Consider the following 18,961-nt stretch of genomic DNA (forward strand, 5'->3'; position numbering starts at 1 on the left):
GCACTAAATGATGTTATGCTCAATGTCATTTCTTCACACAAGCTGGCCTTGGCCACTCTGTGTAAATTAGCATTTCCCGCCTGTCACATTCTATTCCCTGACTCAGGCTTTATTTTTCTTCACAGCATGTCATCATTACCTGCCATTATATGATCTAATCATTTGTTTAATGCATGTCCTTACTTTAACAAATTCAGCCAGATCTGTCTTCCCGAGTAAAATGTTAAGTTCCTTGAGAGCAAGGAATTTGTATTGTTTTGCTCACTGCTCTTTCCCCAGTGTCTAGAACAGTGCCCAGGATATACTAAGTGCTCAATAAACACATGCTATGTAAGTGAATCCGTGAATAAATGGCACTTTAGTTCAACGGAGAGGTCTTTTGTCTGTTAGCCTTCTATATTATAATGGGATGAGACTGCCCTAAGGTTTTTAAGGGAATTCTCTGAATTCTTCCTTTAAAACATACATAAGTGAATGATGCTTAGATGGGTATCATATATGAATTAATCAATACTTTTCAACATATCTTAAGATAAGTGAAAGAGGGAAATCATGAAACTACTGACCCCTTGAAATAAAGCATAGATTGGCTTCAATAGGGAATCTTAATATCTTCTTAGCAAATTGATGAGTTAGTATTATATTGGTCTAGACATGTATTCCATATTTCTTCATAACTAGTTTGAAATACTTTGCTTTTCAGACCTTTATTATGTTTAATAGCTAATTTTTCCTTCTCTATAGAGTCAGCTATCGGACAGCCTATCGACATGGGGAGAAGACTATGTATAGGCGCAAGTCTCAGTGTTGTCCTGGATTTTATGAAAGTGGGGAAATGTGTGTCCGTAAGTAAGACTTTCACCCATTTGAGATTCGCTTGTTTTTCCCAGTGCTGGTTTGCTTCTGTTAGTGGCAGCTGAGACAGAGGCCTGGGGAGATGGGTGTCTTGGAACGTTCCTTTTCCCTCTGGTTGCTACTTTTCCTTGGCTTATGTAATGAAGGAAACATTAACTCTGTCCTCCTGTCTTATCCAAAGTCTCCAAATGAATGTTGCTTAAGGTGAAAACAGCTGTTACGGAAAGATGATTCAAGGCCGGATGTGGTAATGTAAATTATAATTCTTCAATAAATGTCTCATTGGAAATTGGTCAGGACTCATTGGATCTGGGTCACAGGAAAGAACAGAGACCTAACTTTCCCGCAGCTGACCTGAGTCAACTTCCGAGAGGCCAGCATATTCTTTTCTGCTGCATAGAATGATGAGGCTTATTAAATGTACAGGAGTTTTCCCATTAAAAAATGACAATAAGTCTGCCTCACAAAATAGAACTTCTTTTCATTGTCATTTTCCTTCTTCTCTACCCTCACCACTTCACCAATTCATTCTGAGATGTCTTGAGAGAAGTTTGGTATCTTATGACACACTTCAGAGAATCCTAGAATATGAGATGCATGTGAGATGCAGTTTGCAATTGAGATTTCTTACTATTGTGTATAGGTCACTTAGAAGAGAGATCATTAAAGACTATTTTATTTGAGTATTATGGCTCAACACACAGCTAGAGGGACAACTCTGCTTTCTGAGTTGAGACGCTGATGTTGAGTAGCATAGAGACAAGGTTCTGCTGTAATTTGGAGGCACCAGGAATGACTGGGTAGATCTCAGCTTAAGAATCTGGGGAGCCCAGTGATATCACTGGTTCTACCATCACTTGGCTGGGTGGCCTCAGATAAACCATTTATACCTCTTGGAGGTTCCTTTGCTGTCTCAGAGATAGGGCTTGGAATAGGACATGTCTCGTCTTTCTTCCAACCCCTGGATTCTATTCTGTATGCAGACAGGGGCAGCTCCTTAGCTTGGATTCAGAATCAGGGCTATATTTAATAATACATGTTCATAGAAAGAAAAATTATAATATGTAACTAAGCAAAAAGAAGAAAATAAAAATACATTATGAATATTTTTCCTGGTCAGTAATTATACTTCTGTAACATATTGCAAATGTCAGTATATTGTTGCATTATAAATATTTGTTTAATCAATCTCAGCTGTTGAATGGTCACACAATTTCCAAGTTTTACCTATTGTAAACTACTCTAAAGGACATCATTGTGGTTAAATAATTGTTCATATCCTTCATTAAGTAAAGATAAATTCCTAGCAGTAGAATTGCTGGATTAGAAGTGTACATATTTTAAGACTTTTGGTGTATTTCTAATTTAAATACCCACCAGCAGTAAATGAGAATGGCTTTTTGCTTATACCCTGAGCCAATCTTCCTTTCACTAATTTTTTCTTAATTTGCATGTCTTTGATTAATATTGATGCTGAATAAGAAAAATTACATGTTTATAATCAAACATCTTAGAGAATAATCATGAGCAGATCTCAGTGGCCCAGGCTGATGGGAAATTTTCAAAAGAAAGCAGCGTGGAGTGCACACAGGGGTGGGGATTGGGGAGGCCTGGCCACTCAGGCTGGCCACTTCCCAGAGGCCTTCGGTGACATTATCTTGATGCCCTTACCTGGGTTCAACCTTACAAGCACAACCATCAACATACCAAGAGAGTACTTCTGTCTCCCAGCACACATTTCTATTAACCCAGGGGTCATAGAATTTGTATATGAAGCCAGGATGCTATTTTCCTAAGTCACACAAAACTTGGAAAGGTGCTTGTGCCTGTCTTCTGGCCATACCTTCTCTCCTTGAAGGCCTGGCATGTGGGATGCTAGATTTCGCTGGCAAGCTGGTGGGGGAGTGTAGATCCAAGCAAGCTCAGTTAGAGAGACAGCTTTAATGTTTCCTGGCATAAACTGCACTATTCAACACCTCTGTTTTTTAACTCAGTAGTGCAGCCCTTCTTAGAAAGTTAGGCAATTCCACTGCACTGTCATGCCTGAAATTACATGGGTAAAAATACGTTTTCTCTCCTGCTAGACAGCTTGCAAAGCATCCCCCAAACTGCTTGAATGGACACCTCTAGCATTTGCCTCAAAAATTCTCCTTTTTTCTAGGCATCTTGCTGACCAACTGCCCCTGAGACTGTAACATTTTTTCCTCTAGATATGCTAATATATTTAATCAGCTTACTCTCTAGTGTCACTGGCCTGGGAGCTGTTGGTCTATGGTCTCTAAAATATTTTGTGTCTCTCCACTCTGATGTCTTGATTTCATTGCTTCCCCCCACCCCCACCCCACCCAACAATTGTTACGCTTCTTTGTTCTTGGAGGTGACTCCCAGTGACTTTCTGTACTCTTCACAGCTGGCACAAGTGAGACAAGCTTGTAGATAGAGAAGGAACAAAGAATACATGATTCTTGTTTATGTTTTCATAGTCTCTTTTTTTTCTACCAAGTTTTGCTGCCAGACAGATAACATGGTCACCTTTCTTAACTGTTTCTAGTCACCAAAATACATTAAACACAGGAATCAGTCATCATTTTAAGTTAATTCTTGATAGTTTACCTAGAAGGAAAACAAGGATGATTTAATGCAAATACCTGTATTTGAAACAAGTTTCTTTTATGTACTCAAGTAGCACCTTCAGGAGAACAGGTCCTGTCTTCCCCTCCCTCCCCACCTCTGTTTCATCCTGCCCCACCCACTCCTCCATGATAGATCCCACTGTAGATGGTCATTCTGGAGGCTTGACATGGAACTGCCAGCTGCCTCACCCTCTTTCCACAGCTGTCTGAGGTTTCCTGTGGGGACCTGGCCGGCTGTCTTCGCTATCAAGTGTTAGTAACATGTCCTTTTGGTTCTCATCTTCCCCTCATCCACTCCTCCCACTTTCAGAGATCAGAACACTTCGCAAATATTAAAAGTAGCTCTTCATTAGAAAATTGTCAGGGATATGTATGCTGAAGAATCATCTTCTCAGGGCCAAGCATGGTGGCTCATGCCTGTAATCCCAGCACTTTGGGAGGCTAAGGTGGGAGGATCTGTTGAGCCCAGGCATTCGAGACCAGCATGGGCAACATAGGGAGACCCTGTCTCTTAAAAAAAAGAAAAAAAGAGTCATCTTCTCTAGGCTCCAGAGACTTTGCTGAAGAGTGGGCTGCCAGTTCAGAGTCAGCTGTGGTTAAGGAAGGGGAGCTGAGTGGCCACCAGGAGCCAGGCTCACCTTGTGAAGGAGTCTATGGAATAGTGCCCGTCTCAGAACCATAAGGACAGCTTGTAGATGTCACCAGGATGGTGGTAGGAACATGCAGCTTAGTTTAACTTGTATTGGGAGAAAAGTAGGTTTCTATTCTACTTGTCCATGTAAAGGAAGTCATTGTTCCTTTATCATAGTCATTTCCTGTTTCATAGGAAAAATCAGACTCAACACAGTGGATTTAATTCAGTTGAATAAAACATGCATTGATTGACCTACAATGTAAAAACCAGTGAGCTAGACCCTAAAGATTATGTATGTGTATGTATATATATATATATGAGCCAGACACACTTTCTGCCATCAAAGAGTTTTGAGGTCTAAGTATGTTTTTTAATGCCTTTCAGACAACAACAAAGTCATAGTTAAGTTTATTGTGTGCTTACTATGTACCAGGTATATATATTATCTTATAACATTTCTAAAACATTATGAAGCAGATATAATTATACCCATGTTAAAGATGAGGAAAATGTGGCTTTAAGAAATTAAATAACTTTTTTATTCTGATCAATTGGTGGTGGGTGGAGGAGGAAGATGCAGATATTTATGCTGAACAGAGAATGAGATACTTTACTTAAATAAAAGAAATGAAATTGGCAGAGTAGCTTATGAACCAAGGATTATCCAACTCCTGTCCATGTCACATGTTGTCAAGAAATTCTCAGCTGCATCTCATTACATGACTTCAAAGATTTAAAAAAACATATGTATTAAATAATTTTGCCTTGAAAAAAAATTGAGAAAATTCTCTCTTCTCTATGTTCAATTCCATCTCTCTTTTTAAGGTGACTAAAATCAATAAAAATCTCTTTTCTTTTGAAATTGGATTTTTAAAAGGTTCTTGAAAACAAAGAACTTTAGAGAAATTAAGTAAATAGATCTCACACATGCGGTGATTCTGTCTACATCGACCAGAGGACTGATGGCTGACCTTACAGGCATTGTTGGTGGATATTCAGGATGGTTGTTATTGCTGCAGTTTCTAAACTTTTGGGAAATTTAGCAAGGCAGCCTAGTCAGGTGCTCCTGCCTTCTCTGTACTGTCAAGGTTCCAGGGAAAAGGACAGTAGCTCAGAAAGATCCTGAAGATTTTAAGTTTCATATTAATACATTGAGGGCCAGAGCGTCCTGGAGTTAGTCCTTCATGTAGATTCATATGGAAACTGTCCCAAGACGAGGCTCTCATTTCACGTTTATGTGCAATAGAAGCAGCAGGTGGTCACTGAATGGCTCTTCATTCTGTCAGCTGTGGAGATTCTTGGAGAAAAAAACTCTAGTTTTCTTGTGTTTAGAGCATGATGAAGAGACTGGCTCTGCTTCTGACTGGAATGAGCACACAGAACTTTTGGGGAGGCTGGCAAAATGCAGATTCTGATTCCATGAGTCCAGAGTGGGAACCAAAGGTACGCATTTCTGCTGAACCCTCAGGCTGTGAGGAAGCTCCTGGTCCACAGAGCAGACTTTGAGTAACAAGGCTGTCTGTCTGAAAGACCAATGCATGTCATCAGGCAGGAAAGACCAGAGCAGAGAGTGTGGGCAACAGTGTGGTTAGAAGCCTTTTCTTAGAATGTGGTTAGAAAAACAGAAAGGATTGGAAATTTTTAAATTAAAATATTACTAGGACAGGAAGAAATCTGTGATTCCTTGTGGTGGTTTTACTCTGTTTATAAATTTAATTAGACTAAATTTGTTCATCCTTCAAGATTAATATTCTTGCCTGATCTGTGGTAAGAATTTAGGCATGTTTCATTATTTTTGATTTGGAGATTTTTCTTTTATTTCCATTGTTTTTTAAGGAACAGGTAGTGTTTGGCTATATGAATAAGTTCTTTATTGGCGAATTCTGAGATTTTGGTGCACCCATCAATCGAGTAATGTACACTGTACCCAATGTCTAGTCTTTTATCCTTCACCCACCTCCCACGCTTTCCCTTAAGTCCCCAAAGCCTATCGTATCATTTGTATGCCTTTGCATCCTCATGGCTTAGCTCCTACTTAATAAGAGAGAATATTCAATGTTTGGTTTTCCATTCCTGAGTGACTTCACTTAGAATAACGGTTCCCAGTTCCATCCAGGTTGCTGCAAATGTCATTATTTAATTCCTTTTTATGGATGAGTAGCATTCCATGGTATGTATGTATGTATGTATGTATGTATGTATCTGTCTATCTATCTATTTGTCACATTTTCTTTACTTGTTGATTGATGGGCATTTCGGCTTGTTCCTTAGTTTCGCAATTGCGAATTGTGTTGCTATAAACATGCATGTGCAAGTATCTTTTTCGTATAATGACTTCTTTTCCTCTGCTAGATACCCAATAGTGGGATTGCTGAATCAAATGGTAGATCTACTTTTAGTTCTTTAAGGAATCTCCACACCGTTTTCCATAGTGGTTGTACTAGTTTATGTTCCCACCAACAGTGTAGAAGTGTTCCCTTTTCACCACATCCACACCGACATCTATTATTTTTGAATTTTTTGATTATGGCCATTCTTGCAGTAGTAAGGTGGTATCATATTATGGTTTTCATTGCATTTCTCTGATCATTAGTGCTGTTGAGCATTTTTTCATATGTTTGTTGGCCATTTATATATCTTCTTTTGAGAATTGTCTATTTATGTCCTTAGCCCACTTTTTGATGGGATTGTTTGTTTTTTCTTGCTGATTTGTTTGAGTTCCTTGTAGATTCTGAATATTAATCCTTTGTCAGATGTATAGATTGTGAAGATTTTCTCCCACTCTGTGGGTTGTCTTTTTACTCTGGTGATTATTTCTTTTGCTGTGCAGAAGCTTTTTAGTTTAATTAAGCCCCATCTATTTATCTTTGTTTTTGTTGCATTTGCTTTTGCGTTTTTGGTCATAATAATTTGGAGAATTTTAAGTACAGGTTGAGTATCCAAAATGCTTGGGACCAGAAGTGTTTCAGATTTTGGATTTTTTCGAGTTTAGGAATATTTTCACATCCATAATGAGATATTCTGGGGATGGAACTCAAGTCTAAGCATGAAATTAATTTATATTTTATATACATCTTATACATGTAGCTTAAAGGCATTTTTATACAACATTTTAAATAATTTTGTGTATGGAACAAGATTTTGCCTGTGTTTTGACTATGACAGGAGCTCAGGAATGAAATTTTCCACTTGTGGCTTCATGTCAGTACTCAAAATATTTTCAGATTTTGGAGCATTTTGGCTTTTGGGTTTTTGCATTAGGGATGCTCCACCTGCATTAATAAAGAAATCCTCAGAGAAATGAAATCGAGAAATGTCCAGAGGAATGAAATAGTTGTAATATATGTGTGTGTGTACATATACATGTGTGTATTTGTATATATGTGTTTGTGTTGTGTGTATGCATATATATTGTATGTTTTTTAATGTCACAAAACTGCCTCTTATAAAATTGCTATTGATTTAAATCTCAGTTCTTGAACCTAAATAAATATTGATCCAAACACATTCCAATATATTTTCATTAACACATATCAGTTTTTATAATAAATATTTATGTATTTGAGAGACTTCTGTGGTTCTTCATGGGATGGCTTAGAGTTAACCAACATTTTTGTTGTATACATTAATCCTAATGCATATATAGGAACTATAGTTATGTTAGGGAGATAGAGAAGCAAGAAGTGTGATTAGTTTAAATGTTTATGGTTGAGAAATCACTGGATACTATTCTCTGCTTTCAACATATAACCATCATTTGACTGTAAATGCAAATATGGACATCCTAAGTGGAGTGCACATGACCAATGTATAGTTTTCCAAGGAAAACTGTTACATTTATTGTCTCTCCCTTTTGGCCTCCAGTAAAAAAAAAATTCAGTTCAGATTGTTAACATAGAATGGAGAAAACACATGAATTAAACCTAGGTTCAAATCCCAAAGCTACCCTGCATGTATAATGTCCCTGGGCCACAATACCCTTGATTTCTGTGAACCTCACTTCTTAATCTGTAAGATGGGTTCTCATGCCTATTAATCATGCAGGGTTGCTGTTAGGATCTAGTAAGATATATGAAAGTGTTTTGAAAAATGCAAAAGACTTGCATGTACAGTATTAACTAACTGAAAGTGATGGTTCTGGACTTGATTTTAGTAGTATTTGTGATGTTTGGATTTCAATTAGAAGATAAGAATTCTTCTGCTGTAGCTCTAAAGTTGAGTAAATATTAAGCCATAAGATTTTCATGAAGTTTAAAGTAATTCTCATGGCAATTCTTTATCACAAATATCAAACTGACTTGCTAAACTGTGCACCATGATCCATTTACTTATATCCATGTGCTTATGACTACTGTGATTAGAGATAATAAATATGATCAAATCTTCCTTTCTAGTCATATAAAATGTATTGTCTTTTGCTTTTCTCTCAGCAGAAGAGTGTCCCTGAAATGAAAAAGCCTGCCTTCTTTTTCTGATTCTAGCTTTGTAACAGATGTAGCTATTTTAAAATGGAAATGCAATCAAATTTAAATGTGGAATTATTTTTATATCAAAAATACTTTTTTGATTTTTTTATCTCAAACTACAAAGGCAATGAATTTTTCGTACAATAAGCCAGATCACCCAAATATGCTAACTGCTATTTAGTACTTGTTAAACGTGAAGTTTGTGTGCTTCTGTATGTGTGGGTGGGTGCATATGTGCACACACATATATGCAATATAAAAAAGCCTATTCAGAGCTTTACTTTGTTTTTAATAATTAGTATTTGATTTGCTATAGTTATAAATCCAAAAACATAGTTGCTTCTTAAGCAAAATTCAGCTGACAGATGTTTCATTCATCGGTCTAACAAATTTAACAAACACATTAAGAAGACTTTGACTAATGTTTTACAAACTTAAACACCTTCAAGTTTTTAAAATGGAATTCGTACATTTAATAGATTTGATTTTCATTTTAAATAATTCAGCTTCCAGGCTGACAAACCTTACCATATACTTAAATAATTTTTGTAAATCTAATAATTCCAACTTACAAATAAAGTGAAATCTTATGAACTCTAAAATGTTAAAATATAGGCTGGACGCGGTGGCTCACGCCTGTAATTCCAGCACTTTGAAAGGTGACAAGAGCGAGAATCCATCTCAAAAAAAATTTGTATTAGTAAGATTAAGCTTTAAAATAACATTTTAAAATCAATTATTCCAGTACACATTTAAAGAATAAAATGAGAAAGCTGACCTTTTATTCTACATACCACATTCTCTTAAATATTATAAATGTCTTCTTAAAACTAAAAATATGAACGCTATAGATTTTGATTCTCTCTCACATTTCTGTGCTTAATTGAAAATCTTCACAAAGTTGAAAGATAGTTGCCTTCTAAGCATCACCTCATAATTTTTGGTTTAATTTTTAATATAAGTTTGGTAGTCTTTTCAATTCATTGAATTTCTTGATATTTATTTTTATTATGGTAAAAACACATGACATTAAATTTACCATTTTAATTATTTTTAAGTGTACCATTCAGCAGTATTAAATATAGTCACGTTTTTGTGCAACATATCTCTAGAACATTTTTGTCTTGCAAAACAGAAACTCTAGACTCATTAAACGCTAACTACCCCTACCCACCTCCAGCCCTTGGCAACCAACTTTCTACTTTATGTTTTTATGATTTTGACCACTTTAAGTCCTTCATATAAGTGGAATCAGACAGTATTTGTCCTTTCATGACTGGCTTATTTCACTTACCATAACCATAATGTCCTTGAGGTCCAGCCATATCATAGTAGCATGGGACAGGACTTCCTTTTTTTGTTTTTGTTTTTTTTGTTTTTTTTAGGCTACACAATATTTTTTCTGAAGTTTTTAAATATCAGAGAACATGGTCCTTGACTACTACCTCGATGGAGCATACTGAACCTACCACCTGTTCTAGATGGCATACCCTGTATTCATTCAATGTAAGACATATTATTTCCTAGTACTAGTTTCAAATTAGATTAGAACTCTCAATCCAGTTGGCTACTCTGATTGATTAAATTTTTGTGCATATCTTTGGTCATTGAGATATGTAAATATTGGCCTAACTACCATGATAATTGGCAGAATTATGTATTCTTTTCATATAATTCTTATATGAAAATCTTATAAGATGTGTGGTCCTTTATTTCTTGTAAATGTTAAAATGATAACCCATTGCATTTTCCAAATTTCATGGCTATGTTTGGAAGTGAAATCACAACCTCTAAGGTCATCTTGTTCACTCTCTTCCACTTTGCCTTTGGGCTCATCTCACGTATAGTCTGAAGTTACACCAGCAACACTGGTGTAGCGCTTTCTCCAGGGTGTTAATTTCATCTGCAATATCAGCAATCTCTAGACACTTTCCATTTCTTTGTCCCCACCTTTCAGCCTGCCCAAGGCTCCAGATAGTTCTCTAATTTAGAATTTTGATCTTGTTCCTAAGATAAAAATATGTATAACTCAAGTTGTCTTGAATATTGTGTGTCCCAAGCTTGTCTGTTAATGTCTGTTCCCTCCCAATTGCTGTGCCTGTCTTGCTTCACTTTCTCCTTCTTTTCTCCCTGCCCCTTCCTGTCCTCCATTCCTTTTTTCTTCCTCCCTTGGTTCTCTTCCTCCTTTTGTCTCTCCTCCATTTTTTCCCCTCTTCTCTCCTTCCTTTCGAAGCAGCAGGCACATCGAAGACTGAAGGATGAGTAAACCACTGTTGATGTTCTTTAGGGCTCAGTCTGTCCTAAAGAGAAGGAATGAAATACAGACTGCGGAAGGAAGGGAAAGACCCTTGGGCCCTTCCCTTCTCAACAGTGCTACTCTGTTTATCAGAAGTAAAACACCTAGGCCGCTTCAAAAAAGACATAAATTTGTTGTATATATTTTTTTCATTGATTTTTAAAAAAATTTTGAAGTTGTAGTTTTTGTGGATACATAGTAGGTGTATATATTTATGTAGTGTATGGGATATGTTGATACGGGCATACAATATGTAATAATCACATCAGGGTAAATGGGGTATTCATCACCTCAAGCATTTATTATTTGTGTTGCAAACAATTCAATTATACTCATGGAGGTAGAGAGTAGAATGATGGTTATCAGAGGATGGGAAGGATAGTGAGTGTGGAGTAGGGGGAAAATGGGGATGGTTAATGGGTAGAAAAAAATAGAATGAATAAGATCTAGTGTTTGATAGCACAACAGGGTGATTATAGTCAGTAATAATTTAATTGTACTTTAAAAAATAACTAAAAGAGTAAAATTGGATTTTTTTGTTGTATATATTTTTTAATTACCTAAAATTATTTTTCATAGTGAAGCTATTTTTTTATCTGTGTAAAAAACTGGAAAACAGATGAGCAAAAAGAGAAAATAAATCATTCACAGTCCTGCCATTTTTGTTTGTATCTTTCCAGATATATTTCCATTTCTTTAAATTCAATATAAATTTGTAGGTTATGCCATGCATATTTTTTGTAAGCTGCTTTATTCATTTGTATTATATTGTAGACATATTTTCTTGTCTATAAATTACATCTAAATAATAATTTTATAATTACATTTTACTATGTTAATATATACTAATGTTAGGCACACATAGTTTTGCAGCTACAGGGAGCATCATTTTATTTACCCCTTTGCATGTGTGAGTGATTCATACGATAAATTATTTTAAGTGGAATTTCTGGAATTCCACATATGAGGTATGCATACTGTATCATTTAGAATTAGATTTGGCTATGTAGTGCCTAGAAGTAGGCAAGCCAGCAGGGGACCCAAGCAGTTTTTTACCTTTCTGCTCCACCATCTCTTTGTCACATGCTCTCGCCAAGCTACAAGGGCATCTTTATTCTGCCACTCCTGTAACTTCACACTACACATGGAATGAGCTCAAAGGCAAGGTGGAAGAGAGTGAACAAGACGACCTTAGAGGTCGTGATTTCACTTCCAAACATAGCCATGAGACTTGCAAAGTGCAATGGGATATTGTTTTAACATTTACAAAGGTATGGTCTTCATTTCCATGTACCATTGTTGACCTCCACACATCGTCAACAGACGGAATAGGTGGGAGAAATAGGCAAATGGCAATGGCAACTGTTTCCTAAGGAAGGTTCCTAGAAGTGATCATGTTCCTTTTATATCCCACTGGTTACTTGGTCTCACCAAGCTGCAAATGCATCTTTAGTCTGTGTGGTCAGAGGCCCAGTAAAAATGTATATAAATATATATATTTCTGTGGGAAGGGGAAAATGGATATTGGGAGACAGGAATAATCTTAGCCACATTTTAATGCATTTTGAGACACATTGCCAAATTGCTGTCCAGACAGGTTGTAACAACTTGCATGCCCACCAGTAATGTATGAAGGTGCCCATTTCCTTACATTTCTGCTGACCTAGGTGTTATTATTGCTTTCAACCTTTTGGGTGAAAAATTGTACCTAGCTTTATTTTGCATTTCCTAATTATTAATAATGCTGTTCACTTTAAAAACTTATGTTTATTGCCGGGCATGGTGGCTCACTCCTGTAATCCTAGCGTTTTGGGAGGCCGAGGCAGGCAGATCACCTGAGGTCAGGAGTTTGAGACCAGCCTGGCCAACATGGCGAAACCTCGTCTTTACTAAAAATAAAAAAATTAGCTGGGCCTGGTGATGCACACCTGTAATCCCGGTTACTTGGGAGGCTGACACAGGAGAATCGCTTGAACCCAGGAGATGGAGGTTGCAGTGAGCCAGAGCCGAGATGGCGACATTGCACTCCAGCCTGGGCGACAGAGTGAGACTCCGTCTCAAAAAAAAGAAAAAAAAAGGGTTTTTTTTTTTTTTTTTTTTTTTTTTTTTTTTTTTTACCATTTGTATTTTGGCTTTAGGGCCAGGACCAGGGTGGGAGATACAGTGAGACTGCCTTGTTCTTCAGAGAGCCATAAGAACAATGAATAGAAGCAACAAGGGACAGTGGCAAATGAAAGAGAAACAGGTTGATTTGGGGGCTGATAAAGAAGACAGTTTGAGAGAGAGACTTTACTAACATATGCCCCAGAGAGATCAGTTCCCATGGATGTGCCCAGCGGCAGCAGGAGGCCCAGGCCCTTCCTAGCGCTTGCCCTCATCGACATCACGGATGCTCGTTCTCTCCTCACCCCATAGTTCCATTAGGCCTCCTTTCCCAAGACCTCAACTGTTTGCAGTTTGCAGGGATGATCTGGAGCCAGGGAAATTTCTTGTCTTCTCCTACTACCTACCTCTCCCATGAGCATTGTGGATAGAGGAATGATCTCCGATTTCTGGCAGTGAGGTAAGCTCTTGGCAGTCCAAACTGATATGTGAATGGCTTGACCTATGGAAAGGAGAGAGACTCGTGATCCCCACAGTACTGTGGTTCATTCAGACACATGCTGGAATAAATGAACAACTATTGAGGTTGCCTTAGGGACCTAATCATTATTTACAACATTATAACTCCAAGAAAATTTACACAACTGGTTTCCAAACACATCTTTGAAACCCGACCTCTTAGCATGTTGGGGACTGCTTATAGATTTAGTGACATGGGACTTGGAAAAGCTCACAGGAAAAGCAGCAGAAGAGCAGAGTGGGAAGTTGGCAGCTACCCTCTGTGGGAAGGATTGGTTAATCCAGAGAGAAGGCTGGCCATACATTCTCAGTCGGATGTTCTTGGCTTCATCTCCACTGATGGCAGAGAAAGCGGATCATTGTAAGCAGGGCCGCTTGCAGCAGAATCGTGAATGGACAAAGGAGATGGCCAGGGGTCCCTTCTCCAGTCCAGCTCCCATTCTCTTTGCCCCACATGCCTTGTCTTCTCCTGCTGGATACTGCTGTAAAGGAAGGGACTGTTTTGATGATTGTTTTCTTTGGGGTAGACTTAAGTCTGCTAACTCTGTTTTTGTTAGATGGAGAAGGTCAAACGCTAACTCCAAGTTCAAGTTCTAATGGGGGCGTCCAGGCAAGTGTGGCTTGTAAGAAAGACAGAGGGAAGAGGTTTGGGGACTGGGTAACCCACTTTATTGCCTGGCAGGCCAGCTCTGATGGTGAGAGATCAGTTCCCATGGATGTGTCCTGCCTGTCGTTGGCACTGGTTAACAGAACTTTGGAACCGTAAATAAGAAGCCTTAACTCCCACACACTGAACTGTATATGATTTCCTGTTCTTAACAGAAAGGAGTGTGACAATCGATTATCAGAGCAGTGAATGAATATTCACAGCTGATTTTTGACTTGGCCAACTTTATGTAAAACTGAACCGGCTGTGGGCAGATAAGGAGCTGGAACTGTGGTTGGTGTTTATACGAAAAGTAGTTCTGTAGATGAACTTTACTCTTGTTTGAATGTCATGCTTCAGAAAACAATGGGTTTTAAGCCCAAATTTTGAGGCGAGGGCTTAAAAACACCTGCAGCTCACTAACCCAGGACTCTTTTCCTTCCAGGAGACAGATAGGCTACACAGGTGGCACTTTGGGAGTCACAATAACTGTTTGCCATATAATACGTTTTTCTTTATTTCTTCTTTTTTTATATTGGAATATTATGTTATTTTAGACTGGAATTAACAAAAAGCTTTCTTTTGGGAAAGGGAGTGCCATCTCTTGGAAGTGGCTGCCTGGAACATTGTGTTTAGAAGGATTCTGAGGCTGTGTCTGGGCTGAGAGAAAGAGCAGAGTGACTCACTAGTGATTTCTGCCACGGGATTGGAGTGGCAGTGGGTGGCCCGAGTGTGCCTCATTTGCCATCCGTGTATTTGACTGCATAGTATCCTGTGGCATTCTGGAATCATGGAGATATCAACTGAGGCTCCTGAATCACACACCTGGCCAAAGGCTCCTGTTATACCTACGTCTGTCATTTAAGTGGGAAGTTATATTTACTGTTCTTGCTATTGTCCCCAGAAAAAAATCAGCTTCCTTTGTGAGCTGGAATATTTGACATGCTTAACTCGGGATCATATTGTCAACAGTTTTGTGTTGGGGATGGGAAAGGATTTTCAATGGCTATGTTTTGCCTCAGTGTCAGCCACAGGGGGGTCTGATTAGCAGAGGGATTGGCAGGCTTGAGCAAATTGGGCACGGCTTCTGGGAAGAGCTGAACTGAAGATAGTTTCTTTCCCTACCTTACAATTATGTGAGGACACATTTAATTATTTATCCTGGCTTTGTATCATTTTGGTCTTTTCCTGCTGAAAAGTTTAGGGCCCAGATTCTTCAGGCTGAGAGGAGCTTCAGTGCAGGGAAGATGCCTTGTTTTGGGGTGGGAAGAGTTAGCCTTCGGCAGAGGTCTGTTTAGGGGAGAGCTAGGCTCCTTGAGTGGATTTAGGGAAGCAAAAGGAGAGCTTCAGGAAAGGAGGAGTACCTCTTATTGGAGTTCGAGGCAGACAGAGCCTTCTGTTTTGGATTTGTTTGATTCTCTCAGGCTTGTTTAATGATAAAATTGTGATCTTTTCAAATATTAAAAAAAAAACAAAACTGTAGTCTTTTGATTCATTTAAGCAGATCCTTTTGAGTAGAGATAAAAGTGAGACAATCCTGTTAAGCTAGTCAAAGAGAGCCTGACTGACAACAATCAGACGGCATGTTCCCAAATATACCTACCCATGATGCCCTCCCTGCCACCGGCCGTGGATTTTTTTCCTGTTTCCATAGGGACCCTGTACTCTGTTGCTATGGTGTCCGACGTGGTTCAGAGGAACCTACCAGTAAATACAGGGGAAGGCCTTTTGTCCACATACCATGCCAGCAGAAATTCCAATTTTCCCACACATCTATCGGAACCTAAACTGCTGCTTTCCAGTTTGGGTCGTTGGTCTCTGCTAGCAGGGAAGATAGGAAATCTAATAAATAACACAAGAAACCTTTGTTGCTTTACTGATTGACAATGCTTGGTCAGTGTTTAGGATTTTATAAATAGAAACTAAGAATTTAATTTTTTAAAAACCCAATATAAATTCAAGATAGCCTCAATCTAAACAGAAGGAGATCATGTCTGCTGCCTATTTTTTTTTTTTTTTTTTGCTTGAGAAAGCCTGACTTTAGAGTTCCATGGAGACAGGGTCAAAAGGAAATAATGAAAAAATCCTCACCTTATCTCTAGAAAATTAGTTCCTGAAATTGCAGTCTTTGCAGGACAGGTAGAATTTTTACAGGCCTAATAATTTAGACAATCCCCTTGCAGGGATAGAAAATGGCTAAAATAAAAGCCAAGAACTGAGAAGCAATTTTTATTGTACTATGGTTCAAATCTTTTCAGGACAAAGTAATTTAAAAATAATGGAAAAAACACAGTTTGATCTAAGTGACCAACCACAAAACAATGACATGACCAGGTGGTGACAGAACTTGCATGTTTTTAGTCTGGGATAGCGACTGCCAGCGCTGTTACAGATAATCCAGTGGTAAACCTAGTGCATCCATCTGGGCCACACACAGAGATGCTAAAGGAGGGAGAGATTGATGCGCTGGTAGAATCAATGCTGCACTGACATTCTTCTTTCCTTTGGTTGTAGTAATATCTCAAGGTCCAGACCTATTTTGTTTATTGATAACCAATTCTAAAAAAGGCTGGAAGAAAATCAGAGAGCTCAAAGAGATTAAGACAGAGAAACTCAGACTTCTTGATTCAAGTGACAGAAGGCAGCATTAGCTCAAGGTGGGCCTCCCTGACTGGCTGGCCACATTGGAAAGGCAAAAGTGGTTATGGTAAGTTTAAAGATATGGCCGTCAAAGTAATGGAGATTTAAGCTAAAAAACAATAGCTAAGTTAATTTATTGTACTTAGCACGAAATTGAGGGACATAAAAGGAAATATGCCACCATGAATGAAACATACTTGTTGATCCAGGGAGGAGAATAGGTTTCCAGAAACTTGGATCCTAGGCATTATCTGTAGTTGAATCCCTCTAGTGTGAGATATGGAATACTCATCCTGCAGAATTCACTGTTGCATTATCCAATTAGTTTGGGAAATGCAGTATGTTGGATCCCCTTTCTTGAAGATTTGCTTCAGCCTATTAAAGGCTCTGGGAATGCCTGCAGTAAAGGCACATCTCAAACTTTTTTGACCATGGAATTCCTTACTCCCTATACTCACTTCCCTTTTCTTTCCCCAAGAACATGATGAAAGAAATAGTTCTCAGAATCTACTTACTTGGAAAACACTGCTTTGAGGGATTTTGTTTTCTATAAACATAGACTGGGTAATTTTAAATATTTATAATTTATTTGAGACTCTTTGGACCTGTAATTTCTTCTAAGGACAATTATATTATCTGTTCTAACAACTCAAGAAAGGGAAAGCTTTAGTTGAGGCTGGAAGGCTATGATAGATACTTCCTTACCTTTGCTATGGCATGGAGGAGATGCATATTTTACTGCCTCATTGGTGGGGACAACTTCTTCTGGACCTCTCCCCCAAATTTTGAACTATTATCAACAGAGGTATTTTATGACAAACAGTGGTTCACCAAAAGTAGAGTTGTCAATAAGTATGCATATAAAGTGGCTCCTGATGTGAAATTCAAAATAACTATATGATCGGTTAATAGGGTAGAGAGAAAGAAAAGAATCAAAATAGCTATATAAATGGTAGATCGGGCAGCTGATACAGGGACAAAAAAGTGAAATGAAGACAAAAGGGAGACTGAGGTAGGAGGATCACTTCAGCCTGGGAGGTAGAGGTTACAGTGAGCTGAGATTGTGCCACTGCACTCCAGGATAGGTGACAGAGCAAGACCCTGCCTCAAAATAAATAAATAAATAAATAAAATTTAAAAAAGGAAGAAAGAAAAAAAAAGTGACCCAGCTAAGAACTTAAAATCCCTTTATTCTGTGTTCTTTTAGGACCATCACTTAGCAGGGGCTGGATGATCTGATGCATAATTGTAGGGGTTTTAGGGCCCATACAATTTTATATTTTAAACAATTTTAATTTAAAACTTGAGACTTTCATCTTCCATGGAAAAATCAGTTTATTGGTAACACTGGCTTGATATTCCTATGTGGCAACAGACAAGAAACTGAAGGGAAGCATCCTACTTTGGATGAGCAAGTGCTCCCTGAGTTTCCCCAGGTCTAACCTGATTTGTAATAGTTCTTTAATTTATCCATATGGCCTCTGAAGGCATTTGAGTTTGTGTTCCCTGGTTTTGGGGCATTCTCATAGCAAAGGTTCTGCTGCCAGCTTTCTCTTGAAACTGTAACCCTTCTCCTTTTGAAGAAATTCTAACTGCTTGATTTATACATTTGAATTAAGACTTTCATACCGAAATGCGAAGGTTCCTGACAAGGGAAATAATCTCAGCTGTTGTTACTAGTCATTGACTCCATTTATTCTCAAGCTGGTGTAGACAGGGAAAGAGAGTGGAAAGAACATGAGAGCACAAGAGTTCTAGAGGAAATGTCCAGGGACAACCACTAAGGAGGGAGAAGGGGCAGAAAAAACTGAGTGGGAAAAGTGGTACTCTAATTATGACTTCCACTGCCCTATTAACTTTCTCTAGGGCTGGCCTTTATTATTCATATGTGATTCAGATGTATTGGATAACCGGAAGAAAAATGACAGCAAGATGAAATAGGGCAGACCAGGGGAAATGCCATGTGGTGGGAAACATGCTGTGGGAAACAATATTTGTAAAAGAATTTCATGGCTCCACAGAGAGTGGTCAGGTCAAGAGAAATGCCATTCTAAAAACAGAAGAGCCTGGGATGGCACTTCCTGTGCATAGAATCGTCATGCTTTCCTCATAGACACAGACACGGCAGGACCAGCTGGTAAATAATTTGTCCCAAATGAAGGTACCTTC

General features: G+C 38.3%; 1 protein-coding gene across 4 annotated transcripts in view; it reads left to right on the top strand.

Annotated features, from left to right (window-relative positions):
- Nucleotides 1-18,961, top strand: part of MEGF10 (multiple EGF like domains 10) — a 241,187-nt gene that overhangs the window by 115,424 nt on the left and 106,802 nt on the right. For all 4 annotated transcript variants that reach the window (XM_063665197.1, XM_063665198.1, XM_054489463.2 and 1 more), the window contains one exon: nt 745-845. In XM_063665197.1, the coding sequence (XP_063521267.1) occupies nt 745-845 (101 nt within the window). The remainder of the gene's footprint in view (nt 1-744; nt 846-18,961) is intronic.

This window comes from Pongo pygmaeus, chromosome 4 (assembly GCF_028885625.2).
Source record: "Pongo pygmaeus isolate AG05252 chromosome 4, NHGRI_mPonPyg2-v2.0_pri, whole genome shotgun sequence".
Taxonomy (NCBI): Eukaryota; Metazoa; Chordata; class Mammalia; order Primates; family Hominidae; genus Pongo; species Pongo pygmaeus.